This window comes from Sebastes fasciatus, chromosome 10 (assembly GCF_043250625.1).
Source record: "Sebastes fasciatus isolate fSebFas1 chromosome 10, fSebFas1.pri, whole genome shotgun sequence".
Taxonomy (NCBI): domain Eukaryota; kingdom Metazoa; phylum Chordata; class Actinopteri; order Perciformes; family Sebastidae; genus Sebastes; species Sebastes fasciatus.
Window position 1 is genome coordinate 9,349,454 of NC_133804.1, and position 22,840 is coordinate 9,372,293.

Here is a 22,840-nt window from a genome sequence, read left to right on the forward strand (position 1 = left end):
CTAACTTGTTTATCAAGCAACAAAAAGAAAACGTGTATTTCATCTGATTGATCAATAAATCAAACAAACAGTCAACATTATTTTTTATTTGGAACCAACCTTACCTCAAATGTGAAGAGACACTTTGTGCTAGATAAATGTAAGTTAGAACTCAGACTAAAAGCTCAGCTTCCACTGCCACCTAGAGGCCAACATGAACAACTGATCAGGTAGAAATTTGTGATGCAGCGGTCCAGCAACAAGGTCATAGGCACATCTCTGCATTGTCGTTACAGAATTACTTTAAGAACTTTCCCTCCCATGTACAAAAGACTTTAATCTGTGATAGCATTCGCATTTGTTACCAATTTCTCCACACTGATTAAGCAGGATGGCAGGACTGCCATCGGATGCCTTCCTGTTTTCAGTTTTTAACAGCTTGCAGCTGAGATCTGATCCCTTTTGTCTGGCCAAAGCAACATTCCAGCCTCTGAATATGATATAATGCAACAAAAAATAGACTCCGACACCTTGTAAAATCAGTAAGCCTTTTATTAAATTAAAAACATCTGTTTAATCTTAACAAAATGTAAAATGAAGGAAAAAAACAAACATCACCCAAATGAATGTACCATCACGTTCTAGTTCGCCTTAGTGTTCACAGTATCAGTGGAACGGCTGTCTAACGTTTTCTGCTCTCACATCTCACCTTGAGTTGATTTCCTGTGGCATGAAGCAAACCTCTTTAATGCATACAGGATGTACAGATGAGCCTTTATGCTTCCAGGAAGCCATCAAGGAAATCAAAGCTCCTCAGTTCAATGTGACAAAACTCATTTCAGTTCACAAACTTTTGCCCTGACAGTTGCTGAGGACTGATGTGAGGTTGAAATGAAACAGTAACGAAAAACAGGCGTTTTTTTATGCCCCTCATGTAAAGGATATACAAAGGACAGCAATATCCCAATTCAGTTCAGAAGGGACAGACAGGGCAGATGTCTCTGTATCTTAAGACTCCAAAGCGATTACATACTGTATATACAAACAAATCGGCTTGAAAAAATTGAAGGGGTTGGCACAGTCAAGTGTGGAATATGGTGGTGAGCACTTTTATGGACAGAGATGTATGTTTGGACAGCATATTAGTTTATGTACAAATACAAATTAAAGTAGAGGAAGGTGACTTCTCACTTTGCCTCCTCTGTCTAACAAAAACAAATCTTATCTGACGTTGATGTTGTTACAGGCAGGAAAGGCCAGTCTCAGTGCAAATGCTCCAGCTTGCGTAGCCGTATGGGGTTGGGATTAGCTTGCTGGTTGCGTACAGAGGAGGGCTCCTCCTCCGGCGAGCGGAATAGCATCCGACCCCGGTGATTGAAAAGGTAAAAGGATGGGTGGTTCCTCAGTGTATCAAATGTTCTGGAAAAAAAAACAAAGTTATGAAAAGACTGGCACTGTACAAATATTTTTCTGCTTTCAAAGAGACAAACGGTGAGTTGTGCACATGTTGGACACCTACTGCAGCAGATGCACTGCCATAATCATCTTGTAATTGTGTCCACATGCGTTCTTGGTGGGAGAATTATGATATGAAAAAGCGAGGGAGTCCATGGCATACAATCATTAAAAGTTTAGGCATGAATATAAATAATTAAGCACTGCTTTAGACAGAACACTAGCACAATATTGTAGATTATCTAGTGCTGAAAAAATGCTTAGTTGTTAACAATTGACAATAAAGCAAAAATATCAAACATTTTTTAGGTTCCAGCTTCTCAAGCGTGAGAATCTGCAACTTTCCTTTGTTATGTATAATTGCATATTGAACATCTTTGGACCGTTAGTTGGACAAAGCACGCCATTTGAATTGTGATGGACATTTATCACTATTTCCTGATATTTCAAAGAATAAACAATTAATTGAAAAAAGAAAGACATTCCCCCCCCAATTATTACTACAATTGGACTCATGATGTGCAAACAGACGTGCCTAAACTACCATCACAACATGTAGTGATGCAGTTATTACCCTCATAATGCACATAAAACAGCTTTAAGGAGCCACATTTTTGTTAAATTAACATTATATGATAACTTAAATGATTTTGGCAGATAGAAAAGGTGATGAATTTTAAAACTCGGTAGTTAAACCATTTGTTCTTAAAAGAAAAAAAATGTACAATCTTTAAATAGCGCTTATTGTTTTCCTGTCCTTTGTTGGAATGTTTCTCGTCAGTGAACTCATATTGTATTATTATTATTATGAATTATTATTATCCTGAACTCTGACGTCTCCTCTGTCTGAGTTGAACACATGCAATGTAAATTTGCAATAACACGTTGGTCCCTTTTGCAATGTAAATACTGTAAATCCACTGTTACGGATATGTGCAATAACATGCTGATCACTCTGTGAAATAATTATATGATGCTGTGCAATAATTATATAATTATCTGACAGACACTTTGTGCAATAATCTGGCAAAACTGTCATCTCATCAATATACATATTGTATTTTTATATTTTATACTGTATTATCTTTTATATATTTATATTGCACTATCTCTTTTTTTTATTGTATTATCTTTCCATTAGCACCTATGGGATTGTCACAATCTAATTTCGTTGTACTACACAATGACAATAAAGGGCTTGAATCTTGTATCTAAATTGCTATTTACATTATGGTTGAAGATGTACAAAAAAACACTCTTATGTTGTGTGATGTTAAGTGCATCTGGTCTTCACAACACATTGGCCACAAAAAAAAACAAAAAACAGCAACTCAGGGAGGTTCAGTGTGTGTCTGTGGGAATTGATTCAGAGTAATGTTACTATAAATGCAGGTCGAGGTGGTGAGCATTACTTCCCCTGTGGCAGAGGACACAAACAAGCACATTATCAAGGGAGGAATTGGTGCTGCTACTCAACTTACTTGTTTTTGAGCTCTGAGGACGCGTCCATGTCTTTGAACTCTCCAGCAATGTGAACAATACCATAACAGGTCATCACAAACGATAACAAGGTCTGTAATACAATCTGCAAAAAAATAATAGATAATGATGAAAACAACATTGACACATCTTTGGGGATTGTTGTGTAACAAAAACATTTGCAGAGCGTAACTACTAGTTAGGGAATCATTTCACTGAATAAGTGCTTTTAGAACAAGGCATTAAAATCTCTGCAGATTCCATTGTAGGTGAGCCAATAAACTTCACATTAAGCTTTTATATGTTAATCTCTGTTAAAGTGCACAAGAAGGGACAGTTTTGAGCTTGTGGACAAAAGTCAGATTTCTCTGCAGTAATTTGTGCATCAGGTTTGAACCTGAATTTTGCGGATGAAAAAGTGCTTTGGCTCTTCGTCTACTTTAGAATACATCGGAATAAAAGTGCATTTTAAATTGATTCATTGTTCAAAGTGCATTCAAAATAACAAGGACCACTTTTATAACTTTAGAAAAAACTCATATGAGGCTTCCATTAATGCTGGTACATGCCAACTGTACCAGTTTGAAATATTCATGTCACTCACATCAATGGGTAGTGTCTCGTTCTCCTTCTCTGTGAGGCGCATGTATGATCGATCTGATGGGAGAAACACATATATTAGACAGTAATTAACACCATAATCCACCATCATAACTTATTTCAAATGAACCAAACAATTCATACACGACCCGAACCGTGACTAGTGAACCGAACGGTTCAGATTTTTTACCTGAACCGTTCCATCCCTACTATATAGTCATGCCAGTAGTCCTAAATCCTGAATAGGTGTTGCTGCATAGGTTTAACCAGAACAGTAGTATAAGTCCATATTCCATAAATCCATAAATCCACTGTGGGTTCAGTTGATGGGAGTCAATATGATCATTACACAGAATACATTCAGTCTGAGTGTTAACAAAGTCCACATGCTTTGGTAATAATGGATGAGAAGAGTAAACATGTTCTCTGTCATACATTGCTACTAGGGCTCATCACATCTGATAATAGTCACTGAATCAGAAATTTCATTGAGCTGCAATTTATCAATCCTTGAATGTGACATTTAATCTGAATAACTGGGTGAAGGTACTGCGGATCATAACTGACCCATAACAACTGGACCATTGAATGGCATTACTCATTCATGCCCTGAGGAGATACTTTAGCAGGCACCTATTGGTCAGATAAAGCCTCTGCATGTTCCCTGTCCCTTTTACAGGGCATTTAAAGGGACATTTCATTTATAGAGATATGTTTACCAATAACATGACAGCCTTTTAGCAGTCCGTCCATCGTGTTAAAGCAAAAACACTAAACTCGACCATCCTGGTAAACACAGTGGTATTTGATGGCTGTGGTCATTACCAGTAATGAACACCATTAACACTGGCAGAGGATGCTGAGCAGCTCACACGGACTGATCAGCAAGAGACCGTCTTCAGTGTGCAGCATTATGTCGTCACACTGATCATAATGATGGTGATGTGTTAACATTAGCTGCAGATGGAGATGGAGTGTTTCATTCCTCTGCGAGTGATGAGCGTTGCTAAGCTGCGTTAGCTTCTAGTTAGCTTCTCGTTAGCCGGAAAGGCCCAGCCTGCTGTTTCATCACCCTAACCTTGTGACAACAGAGCCCTCCTGGAAATAAACACATATACAGACACCAGTGTGTTCCCTCCCTGCTCTGAGACTCACGCTGTGCTGCAGAGAAAGCTGCGTGAGCTAAGGCGAAGAGTCCGACACCGACAACACCTTTCCAGAACGACGAGGCCATCTTCATCCAAGGCGACGAGGAGCTGTGTGCAGTGCCGGAAAGCGATGTCGTAAAACCATGTCGTAAACAGCTGCACAACCATGACAGGGTCAAAAAATATATCACTCAACTAATGCTAGATGAAATCACATTTCAATTAAATTACATATACTAATACAACACTGTGGGGTGGTTTAATGTTCCTTTATTTATTTGTGATGTTTATTTGTGTTAATGTATGTGTCATGAATACAACCAGGGTCTGAAATTAACCTTTTTAACACAGTCAGTGGTACCAGACCGTAGAGTTATGGAATATAACATGTAACCCTAATCCATGACTATATTTAGTAACACTTCATTTTACAGGTCTGCAAATTTCACAGTAATTAGGTGATGATTAGCAAGTTACCTATTTGAAATTTCTTTGGAATTACTGCCAAATTACCCCAATATTTACCTCAAAATTGATCAAAAATTACTTTATTATAAACATTATTTAATAATTCTATACTAAAATAACATATAATGGTTAAAATAGGGCCCTGAGGCTTGAGAAGAGGCTGCTCTTCATCGGAGGTGGAAAACCAAAACTAATAGAAGACACTTCTGATCAGCACAAATCTCACCATTGTGTGACTTATTGTCTCCACAGATGTCACCTGGTAGCTGATGTCATTAATGTCATGATTCAGGGAGTTTTTTGCTTTATCATCTATTTACCAGGAGACATGGAAATAAAGCCTATCAATTAACTTTGTATTCTTTTCCTGGAAATGTATTAAATAAATTACCAGCTATTGGGGAAATAGCGGAATATAATTATTAAATAATGTTTATAATAAAGTAATTTTCAATAAATGTATAGGTAAATATTGGGGGTAATTTGGCAGTAATTCCAAAGAAATTTCAAATAGGTAACTTGGTTATTATCACCTAATTACCATGAAATTTGTGGACCTGTAAAATGAAGTGTTACCATATATTTAATTTAGGCTTTAGAATTGCTTTGTAAAAATAATATTTCTTAATATAAGGAAAAACTGTCTGCCATGGTGGCAGGTGACCTGAAAGTTTCACCTAATTTAGCTAATTTCATTCCCTGAATAGCTGGTGGAATACGGAGCGGGAGCCCAAGGGAAGAGATGGTCATTACCCGTCTGAGAGTAGGACATACAGGATTAAACACACAAACACTCCATAGAATAGGCAAGCACCCAACTGGACTATGCACGTACTGTAATAAACCAAAAACTGTCAAGCATGTTCTTATAGAGTGCAACAAATATGACAAAGAAAGAAGGGAATTGCTATCAGGAGTAGATGATGGAAATATAACAATGGGGAATCTGCTAGGAAAGACATCTAAGAAAGTACACAATCTCCTAATTAATTACTTAAGGGCAACAGGAATAATGGAGAGAATGTAATTATTATTAGTATCATTATTATTTTTATTATTATTAATAATTATTAATTTTTATGTTATTGTTTGTTTGTTTTTTTTGTTGTTTTTTTAATTGATTTATTTTATTATTATTTATTTATTTATTTGTTCCTGCCAATCTACTGCTTCACACTCCAGTCCAGATGGTGGCAGTAATGCATCTATAAGCTGGTTTGCCAACCGCCAATAAACACCAAAGAAGAAGAAGATGATGACCCTACAGTAGCTTGAGCTCTTACTTTGAAGGGATGAGCTAACGTCCGCTCTAGCCGCAGCCCTCTTCCTGTTAGCTAACACTGAGCTCTCCTCTCACACCTCATTTAGCTGCTTATCTCTTGTTATATTTACGCAGTCTGTAGTTCTTCACCGACCAAACACGAAGATGGCAGAGGCCGTTCAAAAGAAACTGAAAGCGGAAGTAGAGAAATACACCCAGATGCAGAAAGGTAAGATAGCAGATAGCATGGTTGGTCATGTGGTGCCATGTTGTGTTGAGCTAACTCTCCATATTAGGACAGCTAGCTCTGCGTTACATTCACTCCTTGGATATTTATTGTACGTTTACATGATTTATTATGGTTGCAACTATAATGCCATCACATTACCTCCTCTCACTAACACCTGTGTGTTGTTAGATGTTAGCAGGAGCATGACATCCAGGCAGAAGCTGGAGACTCAGCTAACAGAGAACAACATTGTCAAAGAGGTAACTAACAGCTCATTTTACCTTTTCAAAAGATATTTAGCGTTATGTTTTTTTTAAATTTTTGTTAATCTCTATTATTATTATTATTATTATCTTTTTGTTTTTGTTTTTTAATCTTTATTATTTACTATTATTATTATTATTTTCTTTTTTGTTTTTTAATCTGTATTATTTACTATTATTATTCTCTTTTTTGTTTTTATTTTTTAATTTCTATTATTTATTATTATTATTATTATTATTATCTTTTTTGTTTTTAATCTCTATTATTTATTATGATCTTTTTAGTTTTTGAATCTCTTATTTATTATTATTTTTATTATTATTATTAACTTTTTTGTTTTTTCCTTTTAATCTCTATTATTTATTATTATCTTTTTTGTTTTTTGTTTTTAATCTATTATTTATTATTATTATGATCTTTTTAGTTTTTGAACCTCTATTATTTATTATTATTTTTATTATTATCTTTTTTGTTTTTTCCTTTTAATCTCTTATTTATTATTATTATGATCTTTTTTGTTTTTGAACCTCTATTATTTATTATTATTTTTATTATTATTATCTTTTTTTTATATATATATATATGTAAATATTGTATGTGTTTTATTATTTCATGTGTCTAGTGTGTTTCTAATTCTGGTGTTATTACTGCCTTAAGTCTTATCACATTTAATGTAATATTGGTTACTTCCTTTATTGTCGGGGGTGGTAGGGGAAAATGGATGAAAATTAGAAGACTACTTATTTGCTCTGTAATTTATATGCCTTGAAATGTTCTTCCAATTAAAATAAATAAATAAATAAAAGCTTATTTTGTCGACTGGTGTCAGCGTTGTTATGTCATTTTGTATATTAGAGTTTGCAGTATCAATATCTGATATATCTCTCCTTCTGTCTTTCCAGGAGCTTGACCTGCTGGACAGCGCAAACACAGTGTATAAGCTTATTGGCCCTGTATTAGTGAAGCAAGACCTGGATGAGGCCAAAGCCACAGTGACGAAAAGGCTGGAGTACATCAACGGAGAGATGTAAGTCACTAAAACTGGGGTCCACTCTATACTAGATATACTATATAGTCATGCCAGTAGTCCTACTGAATAGGTGTTGCTGCATAGGTTTAACCAGAACAGTAGATAGATAGATAGTAACTTTATTGATCCCGAGGGAAATTCAAGTTCCCAGCATCACAGTCAAAAAGGCAGTAAAAAAGTTAGTAGTGCAAAGTACAAAAGAATATACCAGATATAAAAATACAAGGAGACGAAGAAAACTGTTAAAACTGAATATAGTGCAGGTTAACAGCTGTGATACACGACTATTAAAAAAGTGAATATAGTGCAGAAGAGACTGTTAAAAATGAGTATAATGCAGGGTAACTCCAGTAGGTTAGTCTATGAAAGTGCACTGTGTGCATTATTATCTGTCCTGCAGACCGTCCTCCTTTGTCCCCCCCCCCCCCCCCCCCCTCCCTAGAGAGGTGTTGTACAGTTTGATGGCTTGGGGGACAAAGGATTTTTTTAGTCTGTCTTTGGAGCACTTGGGGAGCAGCAGCCTGCCGCTAAACGAGCTCCTCTGTTTGGTGATGACGGCGTGCAGAGGATGGCTGGCCTTGTCCATTATGGCCAGCAGTCTGTTGAGTGTTCTTTCCTCTGCCCCCGTCACCAGAGAGTCGAGCTCCATGCCGACCACAGAGCAGGCCCACCTGATCAGCTTGTCCAGCCTCGAGGTGTCCCTCTTAGTTGTGCTGCCCCCAATTATGATCATTACTCAGAATACATTCAGTCTGAGTGTTAACAAAGTCAACATGCTTTGGTAATAATGGAGGTTTTTGTAGTTTTTGGTCATAACTGACCCATAACAACTGGAAAATTAAAGGGAAATTTAGTTTATATAGATATGTTTACCAATAACATGACAGCCTTTTTGCAGTCCGTCCATCGTGTTAAAGCAAAAAAAACACTAAACTCGACTATCCTGGGATACACAGTGGTATTTGTTGGCTGTAGTAATTATCAGCATAATTATTTTCATGGGTAGATATAGCACTGCATTTATTGTATGATATCAATAATTTTAAGAAAGACATTCCTTCCCTAACATAATGTCACAGAAGCATAAAATATTATGTCTTAATGTCTTCCATTTTAATTTAGATACATTAACTCCTCCTGTTAGATAACACCATGATGTTTTTTTTTTAATTATATCACCCCGTGTCATTCTCCACATACCTGCAGTTTTAATAGGAAATGTTGGCACTTGCTGGACATTCATCACACAAGTAGGCACCTAACTACTTAGAAATAGCTCAGTGTGGATATTGGTGCATAGCTTAGCTGTGTTACCTGCTCGCTCACATGTAGAGGGCAGTAAGGAGTTTGGAGGATGGACAATAATCTACAGCATCCTTGTTGCAGTCTTCCCATTGTCCCTGTGATTACAGGAGCACCATGAGTCCATCTTCTTTGTGTATTATAAAACAACAGGAGACAATGAGGAAAATCAGGGCAACCTCAGTGATGTTGAATTAACTTTATGATATAGGCTGTAGTTTTCGGTGCCATCATATTTTATAAAAGTGTTTTTTTAGTCGAAATATCATTACACAAAATAGTAGGGTTGATTAGTGTTGGTTTTAGTCGACTAAGATTTCTTAAGTCGATTAGACATTTTTTATTAGCCATTATCCTTTTTTCATGCTGAATGACTTGCAGTATATCCAAGAAATATATGAGCACATCTCTGGTAAACACAAGATTTAAAGTGGTGCCTTTGTGTGATTCTTTGTGGAGAAACTCAGTTTTACAGATCTGTCGAATAAATCAACTATTTAATTAGTCGACAAAATTGTATGAGGGTTAGTCGACTTAAACTTTCTTTGGTCAAGGACAGGCCTACAAAATAAAATTATCACTACCATTATAGAGAAAGGTGAGCAACATTTCTGGTGTGAACGCATTTAATGAAAATAAATATGATAGTGTTTTTCATTTAGGGATGCACCAATTTATCTGTTGAACATCAGTATCGGCTGATATTCGCCTTGTTGACTGATATTGGCCTATTGGCAAATGAGATGTTATCTGTTGTGTCGCATCAATTTTGCACCGGCTAAATGTCGTGCTGGTTATTTGCGGTCAGACTCAGACAACAGTAGCTGGCATACCCAGCACTCCTTCCAGCACTGGTACAAATGGCACGCAAAGACCAAACACCAGCACGGACAGTGAGCAGCTGTTCAGCTCTGCTTCTCACATCTTGGATGAGAAGAGAAGTGACTGAGCTGAGCTGCACCAAGGCAGAGATGCTTATGGTATCTTTAGTAGTTGCATAGGCAGTTACAGTACAGCAGCTAAACAGGCTTTTGAAGCAGTTATTTTTCAAAATAAAATAATCTTTTTCATGTGAATGAAAGCTTTATTAAAGGTTGTTTCACAAACTGATTCATAGATTGAATTTGCGCTCATTCAAAAAGTGTACTTACAACAGTTCAGTTATTTTTTATAAGGAAGATTTCTTTGTTTCTGTGGCACAAAAGCAGGAATAAATAACAACAAAATCATAACAAAAAACATTGTTATCAGCCAAATTGTTATTTTATACATCAGTATCGGCCTAGAATTTCCCAATCGGTGCATCCCAAGCTTCATTCTGTTTTTTAACTTTGTAAAAATATATATTAATATTTGTTTCACTTTTCTTTTGTCCTGTTACAGTCAAAGGTACGAGACGCTCCTGAAAGACTTGGAAAATAAATCTGAAGCGCATCGAGAAGTCTTGTCCAGTTTACAGCAGGAGTATCAGAGAGCCCAGGGCTTGGCTGTAGGAAAAGCCTGACCATGTGATCCAACCACATACAAACACACACACAGATAGAGGTAGTCATGATAAAATGTAAACCTTCAACATAAATCAATTCTGCTTGTGTCATTCATTTGTTATTACATTGACTTTTCCCTTGTTGCTAATAAACCTGTTTTTCACGAAAGGTCAAACATTTTCCGTTTAGTTTTACTTGTGTGAGGCGAGCTGAGTTTCTCTTTAACCTGTTTAGTGATTGTTTGTGCTGAACATGTGGAGCTTTAATCACCGGGGCAGTCTGGTGGCCACCCGAGCAGATGTTCTCCAGTCTCTGACCCGCCCCACAGCTTACAGCAGTGAAACAAAGCACAGCGGTGCAGCATTGTTCCCGTTAATGAATGTGCTTTCCCCTGCCGTCTACCACCAGCGGAGGATTTAGGCAACATGAATAATCAAATACAAAGTCTTCTACGGTCTTAGGAACCAAAACGGTCTTAAAAGCAAATGCTAACTCAGGGCAAACAGCTAATGTATTGTGTATGACTTAACATTATAGCCCGTGGTTGGAAGTAGCCTCATATTAATTAATAAACCTTTGCTGATTGACCAGCTGAAGTTATGTTTCTCTTGAAGGCTACTATATTAACTTGTTTCATACACCAGTAAGCTACATTTTTAAGATAGACTAGTTAAAAAATGACATCATGTTACGTCTCGGTGTCATTTATTGCCTAATTAGATTACACAACAGCTGCTAGCCTACAATCTAACAGTGTTCTATCTTTACAACAAATTAAAATAAGCTTTATCGGCATGAATGTTCAGGTTACATTATTGCCAAAACTAAATTACATATAATTATAGTAATTGCATTTCACACAAGAATTAATCACAATATAACAAATACACTTTAAACATATTTTTGTTAAAGATGTAATCGGTCAGGAACATTTACAGAGCTTGTAGCACCTCTTACTGTTTGGCAACAGTCAACATATTTTGCAGCTAATGTTGCACATTGATTTTTCTCCCCAGTTTCTGAGAAGCGGGGAGATTAATAAAATCAGAATATGTTGTTTCTTTTTTCAAAGAAAACATCTCTCACATCCTTATATTTCTCACAGCACAGTAAGAAGTGAGATTCTGTCTCTGCGTCTCTTTTATGACACAGTGAACACAGCCTGGCCTCCCTGGGTAGTCTGTACATTGTTTTCTTTAGTTTGTTATATCAGTCACGGTGGTCAGGTACTCTGCCACTGTGTACTCTCTGTTTAGGGTCAAATAGAATTCTAATTTACTTTGTGATTTGGTGATTTTTGTTCCAATATTTCATATCATTTTCTTTTTTGTTTTGAGACGATTTCATCTGTCCTATATATCCAACCAATACACTCAGAGTCTAGATATCACGTTTTTTGTTTTTCTTTAACTTAGTTTTTATTGCAGTTTCAGCAACTTATACAATCATCATCACATTCTTTACCCCTGTATTTTCATTTTACAGCTGTCTCTTTGTTTTTACACATTATTTCACTTATAACAAGGGGGAGAGAGAAAACACAAAAAAAAAAAACAAGACTTCATCTTAAACTGTAATTTGAATTGAATTCAGAGAAAAAGGGAGGACACATACTTAAACAATCCAAAGAATTAAGTAAAATAAATAAATCAATACATTTAAATAAAAATAAATGTGGTGAAGGGTCGGAGGTCAGGGAGGGGAAGTGTGTGGAAGTGTATGTGTTGTGTGGGTGTGTGTTTTATGGCTGTGTGTATGTGCTTAGAGAGATGACCTGGGTCAGGAAGACAAAGATACGACAAGTATGATCCAGGATATATAAAAATATTCAGATCACCAATCACTGTGTTAGTATAATCATGGCAGGGCTCCACCTTTTAATAATAGATATCACCTTTTGATATTGAACGTAGCTACTGGAATCTAATAACTAAATAACTAGGCTACATTATGTAAACCACAATATGGCTATTCTGAATTAGAAGTATTTTTTGTTGCTGTCAACAACAAGCTTACATAATGATTTATATTGAATTTGGGCTACAAATACCTGACACCACACACACACATGCTCAATAATAACACTGCGGCACAGAGAGCTGTTTTCGTGCACGAGCACGTCACCTCTGGCGCGTGGGAGGCAGCAAACCGATTAACACCTTGAGGTGTGGAGCTTTTATAACGTCCAGACTCCGGCTGTAGAGCTGGACGACACGTGGCCACTGCTATAGGACTTGTTTTGTTTGTTTGTTTTAAATAGAGGTTTAAATAATGAATTAAGTTCCACTAATTATAGTTTATTTCATTTGATTTCATTATAGGTGAGTTATTCACGTTGTACAATAGTATGACTGCCCCAGAACGCGCATAAACAAACTAATAACTAAAAACTAATAAACTCAATACAAAATTGAAATAACTCCCAAAGGTTTATGGGAGTAGCCTACAATAAAAAAACATTATATATTATCATTATATATATATAATATTATTATTTTGGTGAACTGAGGGCTGGTTATGTGAACTGCAGTCATCAAATGGTTTGTTGATGAGGCCAAAAGGTGATTCATTCTCACTTTGCTGCTGATGTGGCAAAAAACAACAGTAGGAGAACAACTGCTGATTGAAATGTTGATCAGTGTGGAGGCTTTCTGAGATTGTAGATTGATAAAAAGTTTCAGGTCATTCATTTCCGCGTGCTTTTTGTCTAAAATAAACAAAGTAGAGACCTTTTAAGTAGATGTATCCGCATTGGACTAATCCGTATCTGTTTAACACTGACAATAAATGCATTAATCTTCAGTTAGACAGAAGCCTCTCAGATGAAAGCCTAATGTGATTCCAACTTTAATTGATTTGCTTAGTCCTGCGGGCTTTTCTTCAGGGGCTTTAAGCTTTAAAGGCGCACAAAGGAGCATCCTGTCCAGAGATCAGCCCATTGATAAAAGGCTGTTTTCAAACAGGCTTTGAAGGAATGTGTTGATCCACAAGCGGGACCAACCAACGGGTCATAAGATGATAAATGGGATAAAGTGTTTAGTTTTACCACTTCAGAAAAATATACACCCACATCTTAGGGAAAATATTCAAACGATTTTTTATGTTACACGTTCCCTTCACAAGCACAGCCTCGTTGCTCCCTACACAAGTGCATGATCTAATTATAGGCCTTATCAATAAACTGTAATGTCCAAATTTAAAAAAATAAAATAAATATATATATATATATTTAACCTTTATTTAACCAGGTAGTACTCATTGAGATTACGAAGAGACCTGGCCAAGACAGCAGCATTTAAACATACATTAAAGTTTCTGAAGCCGGATTGGAACTTAGATAAAATAGCATTTGAAGACAGATACTCCTTAAATTGATCACTAACCAGCTTCTCCAGAACCTTAGCCAGAATAGGCAACTTAGTTACTTAAAAGAGTTTGGTCACCTCCCTTTAAAAGAGGGAGAACATAAGCTGATTTCCACACCTTTGGAATTTCATTGCGAATAAGAGTAAGATTAAAAAAAACTCAAAATGGGTTTGGAAATAAAATCAGCACCTAATCTTAAAAAGTAAGATTACTGTTTTAATTTCAATATTATAATTTCTAATTAAAATATTAAAATCATCAGGTACCATAAATCAAAGTATAATAGCGACGAGATGAGCTGCGTATATCTGCATTGTGATGTGTGAGGTATACTGGAGGCAACTTAACCCACGATTGTGAACAATTATGAGACCTTCAAGTGTGCATTCATATGTTGATAAGCTGGAGCCGGTTGCTTTCAGTGCTTTCAGTCTTTCAAATGTAGAAAAGCACACGAGAGTGACCATTAACATATACTGTCCACAATCCAGACTGTTTGATCCAATCTACAAACAACAACCCCCAACTCAGTGTAGAATAACCTGTAGAAACTCACCACTGGAACTCTGGATCCATAAATTACTTTTACGCGTCATTTTTACGCATATGCGTAATAAGACTGAATTACCACATAATCACTCCCACTAACGCTGCCATGTGTGCGCTTTGTTATGGTTTATTTAGTATGATCGACATTTCCCAAGTTTATCACGGATTGGTTCATCCTCCCCCATCGAAAATTGAATGGCATTACATTTTCACGCCCTGAGGAGATACTTTGGCCGGCACCTATTGTGCAAATAAAGCCTGCTGCATGTTCCCTGTCCCTGTTACAGGACATTAAAGGGACATTTAATTTATATAGATATGTTTACCAATAACATGACAGCCTTTTTGCAGTCCGTCCATCGTGTTAAAGCAAAAAGAACACTAAACTCCACTACCCTGGTATACACAGTGGTATTTGTTGGCTGTGGTAATTATCAGCATAATTATTATCATGGGTTGATATAGCACTGTATTTATTGTATGATATCAATAATTTAAAGAAAGACGTTCCTTCCCTAAAATAATGTCACAGAAACATAAAATATTATGTCTTAATCTCTTCCATTTTAATTTAGATACAGTAACTCCTTCTGTTAGATAACACCAAGTTGATCACGTCTTGGTTCATCCTCCCCCATCACCAGAGCCAGTTGCCATTGTAGTGACTCTTCCAACACCAACAGTGTAAGTCTGCACCTGGAGGACTTGAGTAGGTGGTAAAAAACAACTGAACACTTGTTGCTGCTCAGCCAAAAGGGCTTGAAGTTAACACACACTACTGTTTGTTTTGTATTTGCCTGCTGCTGTTGAATCCTTTATAATTGACTATAAACAGCGCGTGCCAAATAGTCAAAACAGTTTCAGTTTCATATTTTATTGATCCATACAGCCTATATTAGATGCAGTAAATTGAAATGTGTAACTTTGAACTGGATATGCAACATTTCAAGCAGGGTTTGGTCGTCTAAAGTGGATCTTGTAAATTGGATGCTCCCACACCTGAACCGGTCTGGCTGCTGGACAATGTGTGAATGGCCACTCTTTGCTTTTCTACATTTGAAAAAACTACACTTAAGATCATAGAAGCACCAGGCTCTCCCACCATCAACATTTCAATAGACGAATGTGTCATAACTGCTGTCCAGCCTGGATAGAGTACCTGCTAACTGTCCTATGGATGTCCCCCTTCCCTTCTTTTAAACAGTGCAGCTGTAAAGTACTGCTCAAGTACAAGCTATTCACACAGCAAATAGGCCACTCGAATGATCAGGAATGAACAGGAAATTGTGCTTTTATTGGAAATGGGAACAGAGAATTAAACAAGCACAATCATGGCTCTAATATCAGGTCTTTACGCGCATTTTACGCACGCGTCTAAATTTAATTCATGTCACAGCAAAGAAAAAAAAAAAAAAAATCAGCAATCTGTGAACACTGTCCCATAAAAATATCATATATTTACAACTTAGATAAAAAAAAAATGAGGTAAAATAACATATGTTGCGCGTGCAAAACAGCAAATCCTAAAGCCAAAACAAGAATATATTGCTGTCATGGAAAATATCTTCACTGTACATATAGAATCCAGACTGTACAAAAAAATACATATTTACACTGCAGTCTGTGGGCATCTACAGTATCTAAAGTATCTAAAATAAAACATCTGTGTCACTGAGTGTGTCACTGAGGCCAAGGCCTCCACACAGGGTCAGTGATGTGCGTGCAGGCTGCAGCCGTGGAGGAGAGCAGCACTCTGGTGCCACAGTGGAGGCCGGTCTCCTGGGTCTGGCTAAGGTATGGATGAGGGACTCCGTGATGGAGGTGATGTTGGGCCAGATGTGGTGGAGACAACTCGACCTGGGCCTTGTGGATGTGACCTGGAGATGAAGGGTGTGTCTGCGGCTTGGAGAGCGCCAGAGGAACCTGAACAACATCTCGGTCGCTCTCCTCTGACTCCTGGCTGCTCTTGTTGGCTATGAAGTGGCTGACCCTCAGCAGACAGGACCTCATGCCGTCGTGGTAGTCTCTCTGGCGGCCGGAGGTCGGGCTCTGCTGCCTGGACAGGACTCTCCTCATGGGCCGGTGACTCTTCTCCACCTCCTTCTCTGTCTGCAGAAAGTTCACCACACTCTCCAGAATCTCTGCCTTCTCCACCTTTGGGTTCTTCAGTTTCTAAAAGGAGAAATGAAAGCACACTCACTTAAAATAGGAAATATGGACTTTAATAGGATACATAAACATTTACTCAGATATCAAAATAAGAGCATGACGCAAAGATAGACATACCTCATCGTGGGTGTTATCCAGCATCAGGAGTCGTAATGTCTCCAGACTGTGGTTGATCCGCTCCCGCCTGCGTTTCTCCATCAGAGGTTTAGGGACCTTAAGGGATTGAAAAGTCAAATTTATTTTATTTATTTGCACATATATAAAACTGCACAAAATACAGTCAATGAAAAAAAAAACAAGAAATGTGTCAGGAGAGGTCAAAAAGCCACAGGCTTATACAAAGGACCTCCCCCCAACCCCAGGAGAGAAAAAACAATAACAAAAAAGGAAGAAAGATCTAAACTAACATAATTTAGAAAATATATCTTAACTTAAATATTACAATTACAACCCTGAACATCATTTTAGACCATTTTTTCTTCCGAAATTCCTTCCAGAAGTCAGAAAACATCATCTTACCCTTCTGATACTCCTCTGTCTGGGAGACTCGGGTGCAGTTAAAGCCTTCATGGTAAAAGTTGACTCGTGCCAGCCAGTCAGTCAGTCAGTCAGTCCTCACTGGGAGTATAAAACGAGAAATGGCCCGATTGTGCACTCTGTTGATAGATATGCCTGCAGATAACCCCGCCCCCCTGCGGGACACGCCCTCACATCCAGCTAGCAGCAGCCTTGACACTGAAGGAAACTTTGATCAATCTAAATCTAATCCTCTTCTTTTCACTTTCAAGCTCAACTAAAAGTCCAGTTTAAACTAAAGGGAGTGTGCCATGTGGTCTCTCCATTGTTACAATTTGGTTTCTTAATCCCTTAAGGAGAAAGTTCACCCAAAATCACAAAACACTGTCTTTCTGACTTGTGTGTGTTTTTTATGAGTAATTCACAGTAGTTTGATCATATCAATATTAGTGGAACTAATTTATCCTGCTAAATAAGAGTGGAAGTGCAAGGTCTGTTGATTATACTGAATTAGTTTTACTGCTTGATTAATCATTCATTTGACTTCTCATACATTTTAGGGATCGAGGTTCTAGTGCAGAAAATACACTAAAACTACTTCATTATGGCTGCACTGTTAAGAATTTTCCAGTAAAATAACAGTAAAGAGCTGGAAGCAGGGTTGCCATTATTCTACTGTAAAATTAACATTATTATACTGTCGCTGAAATTTACAGCTTTGTACTGTTAATGAAAAATACAGTATATACTGTTTTTTTGATTAATTTCACAGTATTTTACAGTTAATTTACTGTTTAAAGATACATTATATAGCTGTTTTTATCCCTTTCTTTTACATTATCTTACTGATTTGTTTCAATGCACTATTTAGGTTGTATTTTTTACATACATTTTAATAAACATTATTTTTTGCCTAGATGAATAGACTTAGCAGGTTACAGACAAAGGAATAGTCACACTAAATACAATTAAAGGCACTTGTTAAGAAAAAGGCTATAATTATGGCTATAAGGCCCAAAATGTCTGTCTATATGGCTACAAGCACACACTGTTAAGAATTTCCCAGTAAAATAACAGTAAAGAGCTGGAAGCAGGGTTGCCATTATTCTACTGTAAAATTAACATTATTATACTGTCGCTGAAATTTACAGCTTTGTACTGTTAATGAAAAATACAGTATATACAGGTTTTTTGATTAATTTCACAGTATTTTATAGTTAATTTCCTGTTTAAAGATACATTATATAGCTGTTTTTCCCCTTTCTTTTACATTATCTTACTGATTTGTTTTAATGCACTATTTAGGTTGTATTTTTTACGTACATTTTAATAAACATTATTTTTTGCCTATATGAATAGACTTAGCAGGTTACAGACAAAGGAATAGTCACACTAAATACAATTAAAGGCACTTGTTAAGAAAAAGGCTATAATTAAGGCTATGATGCCCAAAATGTCTGTCTATATGGCTACAAGCACAGAATGCAAACCATAACAAAATGTGAGTGAAGAACAGAGCTAATTCACTGCTTTTACAATCATGTACAATGTGTGAGAAAAGAACATCTACAGCTTATCTTATTGCACTTTACTTTTTATTTTCATATGAAGTTCAACACAGCGCCAACAAAAACCTGACACAGATAACAAACCAAATTTCAGAAGAAATAGCATTTCTGAAGACATCTGTCAATCTTACTAACTTTACTTTGTGGAACAGCTACAGACAGTTGAGCTATATCATAGTTAAAACAAAACTCTCAAATAATATTTTGCCTTATATCATAATGAGCACCAACACCACCAGACATGTGACATCATGTCCAAGTATGAATATTCAGTCTCTAACAAGGCACATGGATAAGTGTGGAAGTCCAAGTATTGGGCGATAATGGGGGAGTGAGTTAGTGAATGACTTATGGCCCACTCAAAGACACCAGTTCTCTCAATCCAGCCTTGGTAGCCCACTGACTGTGTGAGAGAGAGATATATGAGTTCCAACACAACTTTCATTGTAACTTCTCACATACAAAATCAGCATGTGTAGCCCTCATTTCCTCTTATCATGTATGTAATGTAAACTCACCATTTTAAATGAAGTCCCACTCAAGTCCATGAGTCCCATCAGCAGAGTGGATACATGTGGATATACGGTTGTAGTCTTGTCTTGTAGCTCGTGAATTTGCCAGTTTTCTTTGAGAAGACTTTGCCCTGTCCATCCTTAGTGCCTCTCTCAGGGTTTATTCCTACGGTGCACCTGAAAAATGATAGTGTTTCTTCAGGCACTGTGTAAAAATCAAGTTGTGTGAATCACTTAGATTAATGCCACAATAAAAATACAGGTTTTACTGAAAGTATCTAACCTTGAGATTAATTTGAGCGTGCAGGTGTAGAAGGTGGAAAATAATGCAGCAAGCCCCATCAAGAAGGTGGGCTGGATCCCCTCACATATGAAGTGGCCCTCAAGGCTGACCATCCAGCGCCAATAGCTTCCTGCTGTTTCACCTGAAACTTAGAAAGAATTTTCCTCAGTCAACTTCATGGATTTTTAGTCAATGTTTGAAATGAATTGTGTTGAGTGGTGTGCATTACTGGTTGAGAAACGTTTTTTTGATCAATTATGAATATTCTGACCATCTGATCTATAGAACATGTGGTTTTCAGATATCATTCAAAAACACTAGTTAGCTAGTAAATAAACTTGCCTTCAATTTTGTATCTGCTCTACTGAATTACCACCCAATAACCAACATGCACTGAAGTCTTAATGTTACTTTAAATGTTGAAGGGACTTCCATAGACTGTAAAATGTATACACCGTCGTTATGCATGAATTCACTGGCAAAGTACATGTGTCAGCACATTAACTTAGATATTAACTTGAATACATAGATATTAAAATGAGCTCCTTGTGTTGTCCGATTAATGTGCAATCATCTGTGAAATTCTAGCTAGCTGTTGAATCCCTCTATCATGACATGCACATATTCTGTTATGCAAACTAACTGGAAACATCACTGATAAACTTTGCACAGATTTATTAATTAAATAAAATTACTACTCACCAAATAATCAGTAAGATGGGGATGGATGAATAAAAGAACGGATCCAGCCTCACATGTGCAGATCAGGTGAAATGCTCTTCCCAGAATTAAAAAAATACTGCATGAAACTGTTACTGATGATACTTTAGACAGTTGATCAGCAGTAAAGTGCTGTTTTTTAAGAATACATTATAGTTCAGTTAAAAAACGGCCTATGAGCGTAATTTAACAGATTTTCTTTTGTATTAACAGTAAAGCACTGTTTTTAGCAATAACAGGTTAATACTGTTGAAATTCTGCTGTAAATTAACAGCAATTGTTTACAGTGTGTGTATTGGCAAGAATCTGGCGATATATATGTATCATGATACAGGGGTTATAATTCAATATATTGCAATATACTGCGATACTAAATGCAAGGCGATATATTGCGATTTTTAATCTAATTTTAGGAAAACTGTCATAGTATGAAGAACATGCCACCATATGCATACAATCTGAGTAAAAACTGTTTACTTTTTTTGCAATCAGAACAGTGGGATCTGTATTTGCATGAATCACAGTCGCTGTAACATCCAACATCATACTACTACTACTCTTTTTTGCAAATGAAATAAAGTATTGTTGAGTTAATCTTTGCATGTAAACTATTGATTGAAAATCGATATAGGGTTTTTGAGAATCAATACAGTATCACAAAACATAATATTTGTATATTGGTTTAATCTTTGTTATCAACTGCTATAGCCTAAATCCTAAATAAATACAGTTTATGGAGAAGGGGTGGGATTAAATAAGTTTATACTTCTTCTCACTCCTTTTCGAATATATAAATCAAGGCATCAAGTGTTTGACAGTTTATTTTTCTTATGATTTTCATTGTATGTAAATACTGTCCACTTGTTGGTATGATCATTCTTTTTTTAATTTTTAATTTTATATTTTTTTGTATTCTACATGTTCAAAATACATTTTGAAATGAAATGAATGAATTTAAGTAATTCACTACACTCAATGTTTCTACTAAATGGCAGAATGAAATATGCTTTATATAGCTATAGATGCAACTGATGAAGCCACAATTCTGCTTATTGATTTGAAACCATCCTAATAACCCTCTAAATATAAATATCAGAACAGGACCTGGCCTGGTGTTGTAGAGTCAAATTGCCTGATTCACACCTAAACCTGTTTGTCTTTAGAGGGTGTGGTTAGTAGGCTATACACACAACATCTGTGCAGGAACAGCTAGATATTTAATGTCCACACTTTCTCTATCTAAGATGCAGACTATATATGATTTCACTATATGACAGGAGGCTGAAGTTTGGGTCTCTGAGTTCTGGGTAGCTTTTCCTCGCACTGCATCTCTGGTCACCCTCATCCTCATAATAGGCTAAAGTGTGGAGATAACACAGGGATGATCGGATCACGGGGATCCTGTAGATTAAGTGGCTTTTCACAGGCAATGATACTTCCGTCTCAAATCAAAGAGAGGAAGATTAGTGGAGGCTCAGAGATCACGGATGGGAACCATGGAAACTCACTTTATAAGATAGATCTTAACATATAGGATGGGATTTCCAATTAGGCCTAATAGTCACTTTATTATAGGAGTATGATGATGTAGTTATTATAGGAGGAGGAACTTTGTTTTGGTAAATATGTATCTGATGCGCACTGTTAAGAATCTCTCTTCCTTCTCTCTCTCTCTCCTCTTCTCTCTCTATTGTCTCTCTCCCTCTCTCTTTCTCTCTCTCTCTCTCTCTCTCTCTCCCTCTCTCTTTCTCTCTCTCTCTCTGATTCTCTCTCTCTGTCTCTCTCCCCCTCTCTCTCTCCTTCTCTCTCTCACTCTCCCTCTCTCTCTCCCTCTCTCTCTCCCGCTCTCTCTCTCTCTCTCTCCCGCTCTCTCTCTCTCTCTCTCTCTCTCTCTCTCTCCCTCTCTCTCTCCCGCTCTCTCTCTGTCTCTCTCCCCCTCTCTCTCTCCTTCTCCCTCTCTCTCTCCCTCTCTCTCTCCCGCTCTCTCTCTCTGTCTCTCTCTCTCTCTGTCTCTCTCTCTCTCTCTCTCTCTCTCTCCTCTTCTCTCTCTATTGTCTCTCTCTCTCTCTCTCTGTCTCTCTCTCTCTCTCTCTCTCTCTCTCTCTCTCTGTCTCTCTCTCTCTCTCTCTCTCTGTCTCTCTCTCTCTCTCTCTCTCTCTCTCTCTCTAGTGTGTAGGTAGGTTATAGGTTTTATAAGCCACGTGGATCCGCCCCATAAATAAGCCCTATAACGCGCTCGCCTGAGCCTGTGATGGAAACTAATTAGTGACTAAATGTGTCCTTTGGTGGCAGAGAAATGGACCGGTGACTTCTAATATGGTGACCCGTCGGGTGTGTCGGCCACACTGACAAAAGGAGGGCTGGCTGCAGGGAACATGTTGTGATCTAGTAGTCTTTGATTTATCTTAAAGGGAATCTCGTGTGAAGTCCAACATGAGGTAGTATCAGGCTGACC

General features: G+C 37.1%; 3 protein-coding genes across 3 annotated transcripts; 1 reads left to right on the forward strand and 2 right to left on the reverse strand.

Moving 5' to 3' along the window:
• Positions 1 to 510: 510 nt before the first annotated feature.
• On the reverse strand, positions 511 to 4,826 carry mmgt1 (membrane magnesium transporter 1). Its single transcript, XM_074647919.1, has 4 exons — positions 4,669 to 4,826; positions 3,518 to 3,570; positions 2,916 to 3,019; positions 511 to 1,398 (listed from the first exon to the last, which is right to left on the reverse strand). Exons 1-4 carry the CDS (start codon positions 4,751 to 4,753, stop codon positions 1,242 to 1,244), a joined length of 399 nt encoding a protein of 132 aa, XP_074504020.1. The 5' UTR covers positions 4,754 to 4,826; the 3' UTR covers positions 511 to 1,241.
• A 1,598-nt stretch (positions 4,827 to 6,424) lies between these two features.
• pfdn6 (prefoldin subunit 6) lies at positions 6,425 to 10,877 on the forward strand. Its single transcript, XM_074647920.1, has 4 exons — positions 6,425 to 6,619; positions 6,809 to 6,879; positions 7,786 to 7,910; positions 10,599 to 10,877. The coding sequence occupies exons 1-4, from the start codon at positions 6,556 to 6,558 to the stop codon at positions 10,717 to 10,719; spliced, it is 381 nt and encodes a 126-aa protein (XP_074504021.1). The 5' UTR covers positions 6,425 to 6,555; the 3' UTR covers positions 10,720 to 10,877.
• Positions 10,878 to 16,097: 5,220 nt separating this feature from the next.
• Positions 16,098 to 17,382, reverse strand: her5 (hairy-related 5). Its single transcript, XM_074647618.1, has 3 exons — positions 17,306 to 17,382; positions 16,904 to 16,999; positions 16,098 to 16,789 (listed from the first exon to the last, which is right to left on the reverse strand). The coding sequence occupies exons 1-3, from the start codon at positions 17,354 to 17,356 to the stop codon at positions 16,298 to 16,300; spliced, it is 639 nt and encodes a 212-aa protein (XP_074503719.1). The 5' UTR covers positions 17,357 to 17,382; the 3' UTR covers positions 16,098 to 16,297.
• Positions 17,383 to 22,840: the final 5,458 nt, after the last annotated feature.

Bases quoted from the DNA above. Each gene is read 5' to 3' on its own strand.
- mmgt1 (XM_074647919.1), bottom strand. From the start codon at position 4,753: ATGAAGATGGCCTCGTCGTTCTGGAAAGGTGTTGTCGGTGTCGGACTC. The intron at 3,571-4,668 runs GTGAGTCTCAGA...TTCTCCCATCAG, and splicing joins AGCTTTCTCTGCAGCACAGC to ATCGATCATACATGCGCCTC. The intron at 3,020-3,517 runs GTGAGTGACATG...ATTTTTTTGCAG, and splicing joins ACGAGACACTACCCATTGAT to ATTGTATTACAGACCTTGTT.
- pfdn6 (XM_074647920.1), top strand. From the start codon at position 6,556: ATGGCAGAGGCCGTTCAAAAGAAACTGAAAGCGGAAGTAGAGAAATAC. The intron at 6,880-7,785 runs GTAACTAACAGC...CTGTCTTTCCAG, and splicing joins AGAACAACATTGTCAAAGAG to GAGCTTGACCTGCTGGACAG. The intron at 7,911-10,598 runs GTAAGTCACTAA...GTCCTGTTACAG, and splicing joins GAGTACATCAACGGAGAGAT to TCAAAGGTACGAGACGCTCC.
- her5 (XM_074647618.1), bottom strand. From the start codon at position 17,356: ATGAAGGCTTTAACTGCACCCGAGTCTCCCAGACAGAGGAGTATCAGA. The intron at 17,000-17,305 runs GTAAGATGATGT...CAATCCCTTAAG, and splicing joins GACAGAGGAGTATCAGAAGG to GTCCCTAAACCTCTGATGGA. The intron at 16,790-16,903 runs GTATGTCTATCT...TTCTCCTTTTAG, and splicing joins TGGATAACACCCACGATGAG to AAACTGAAGAACCCAAAGGT.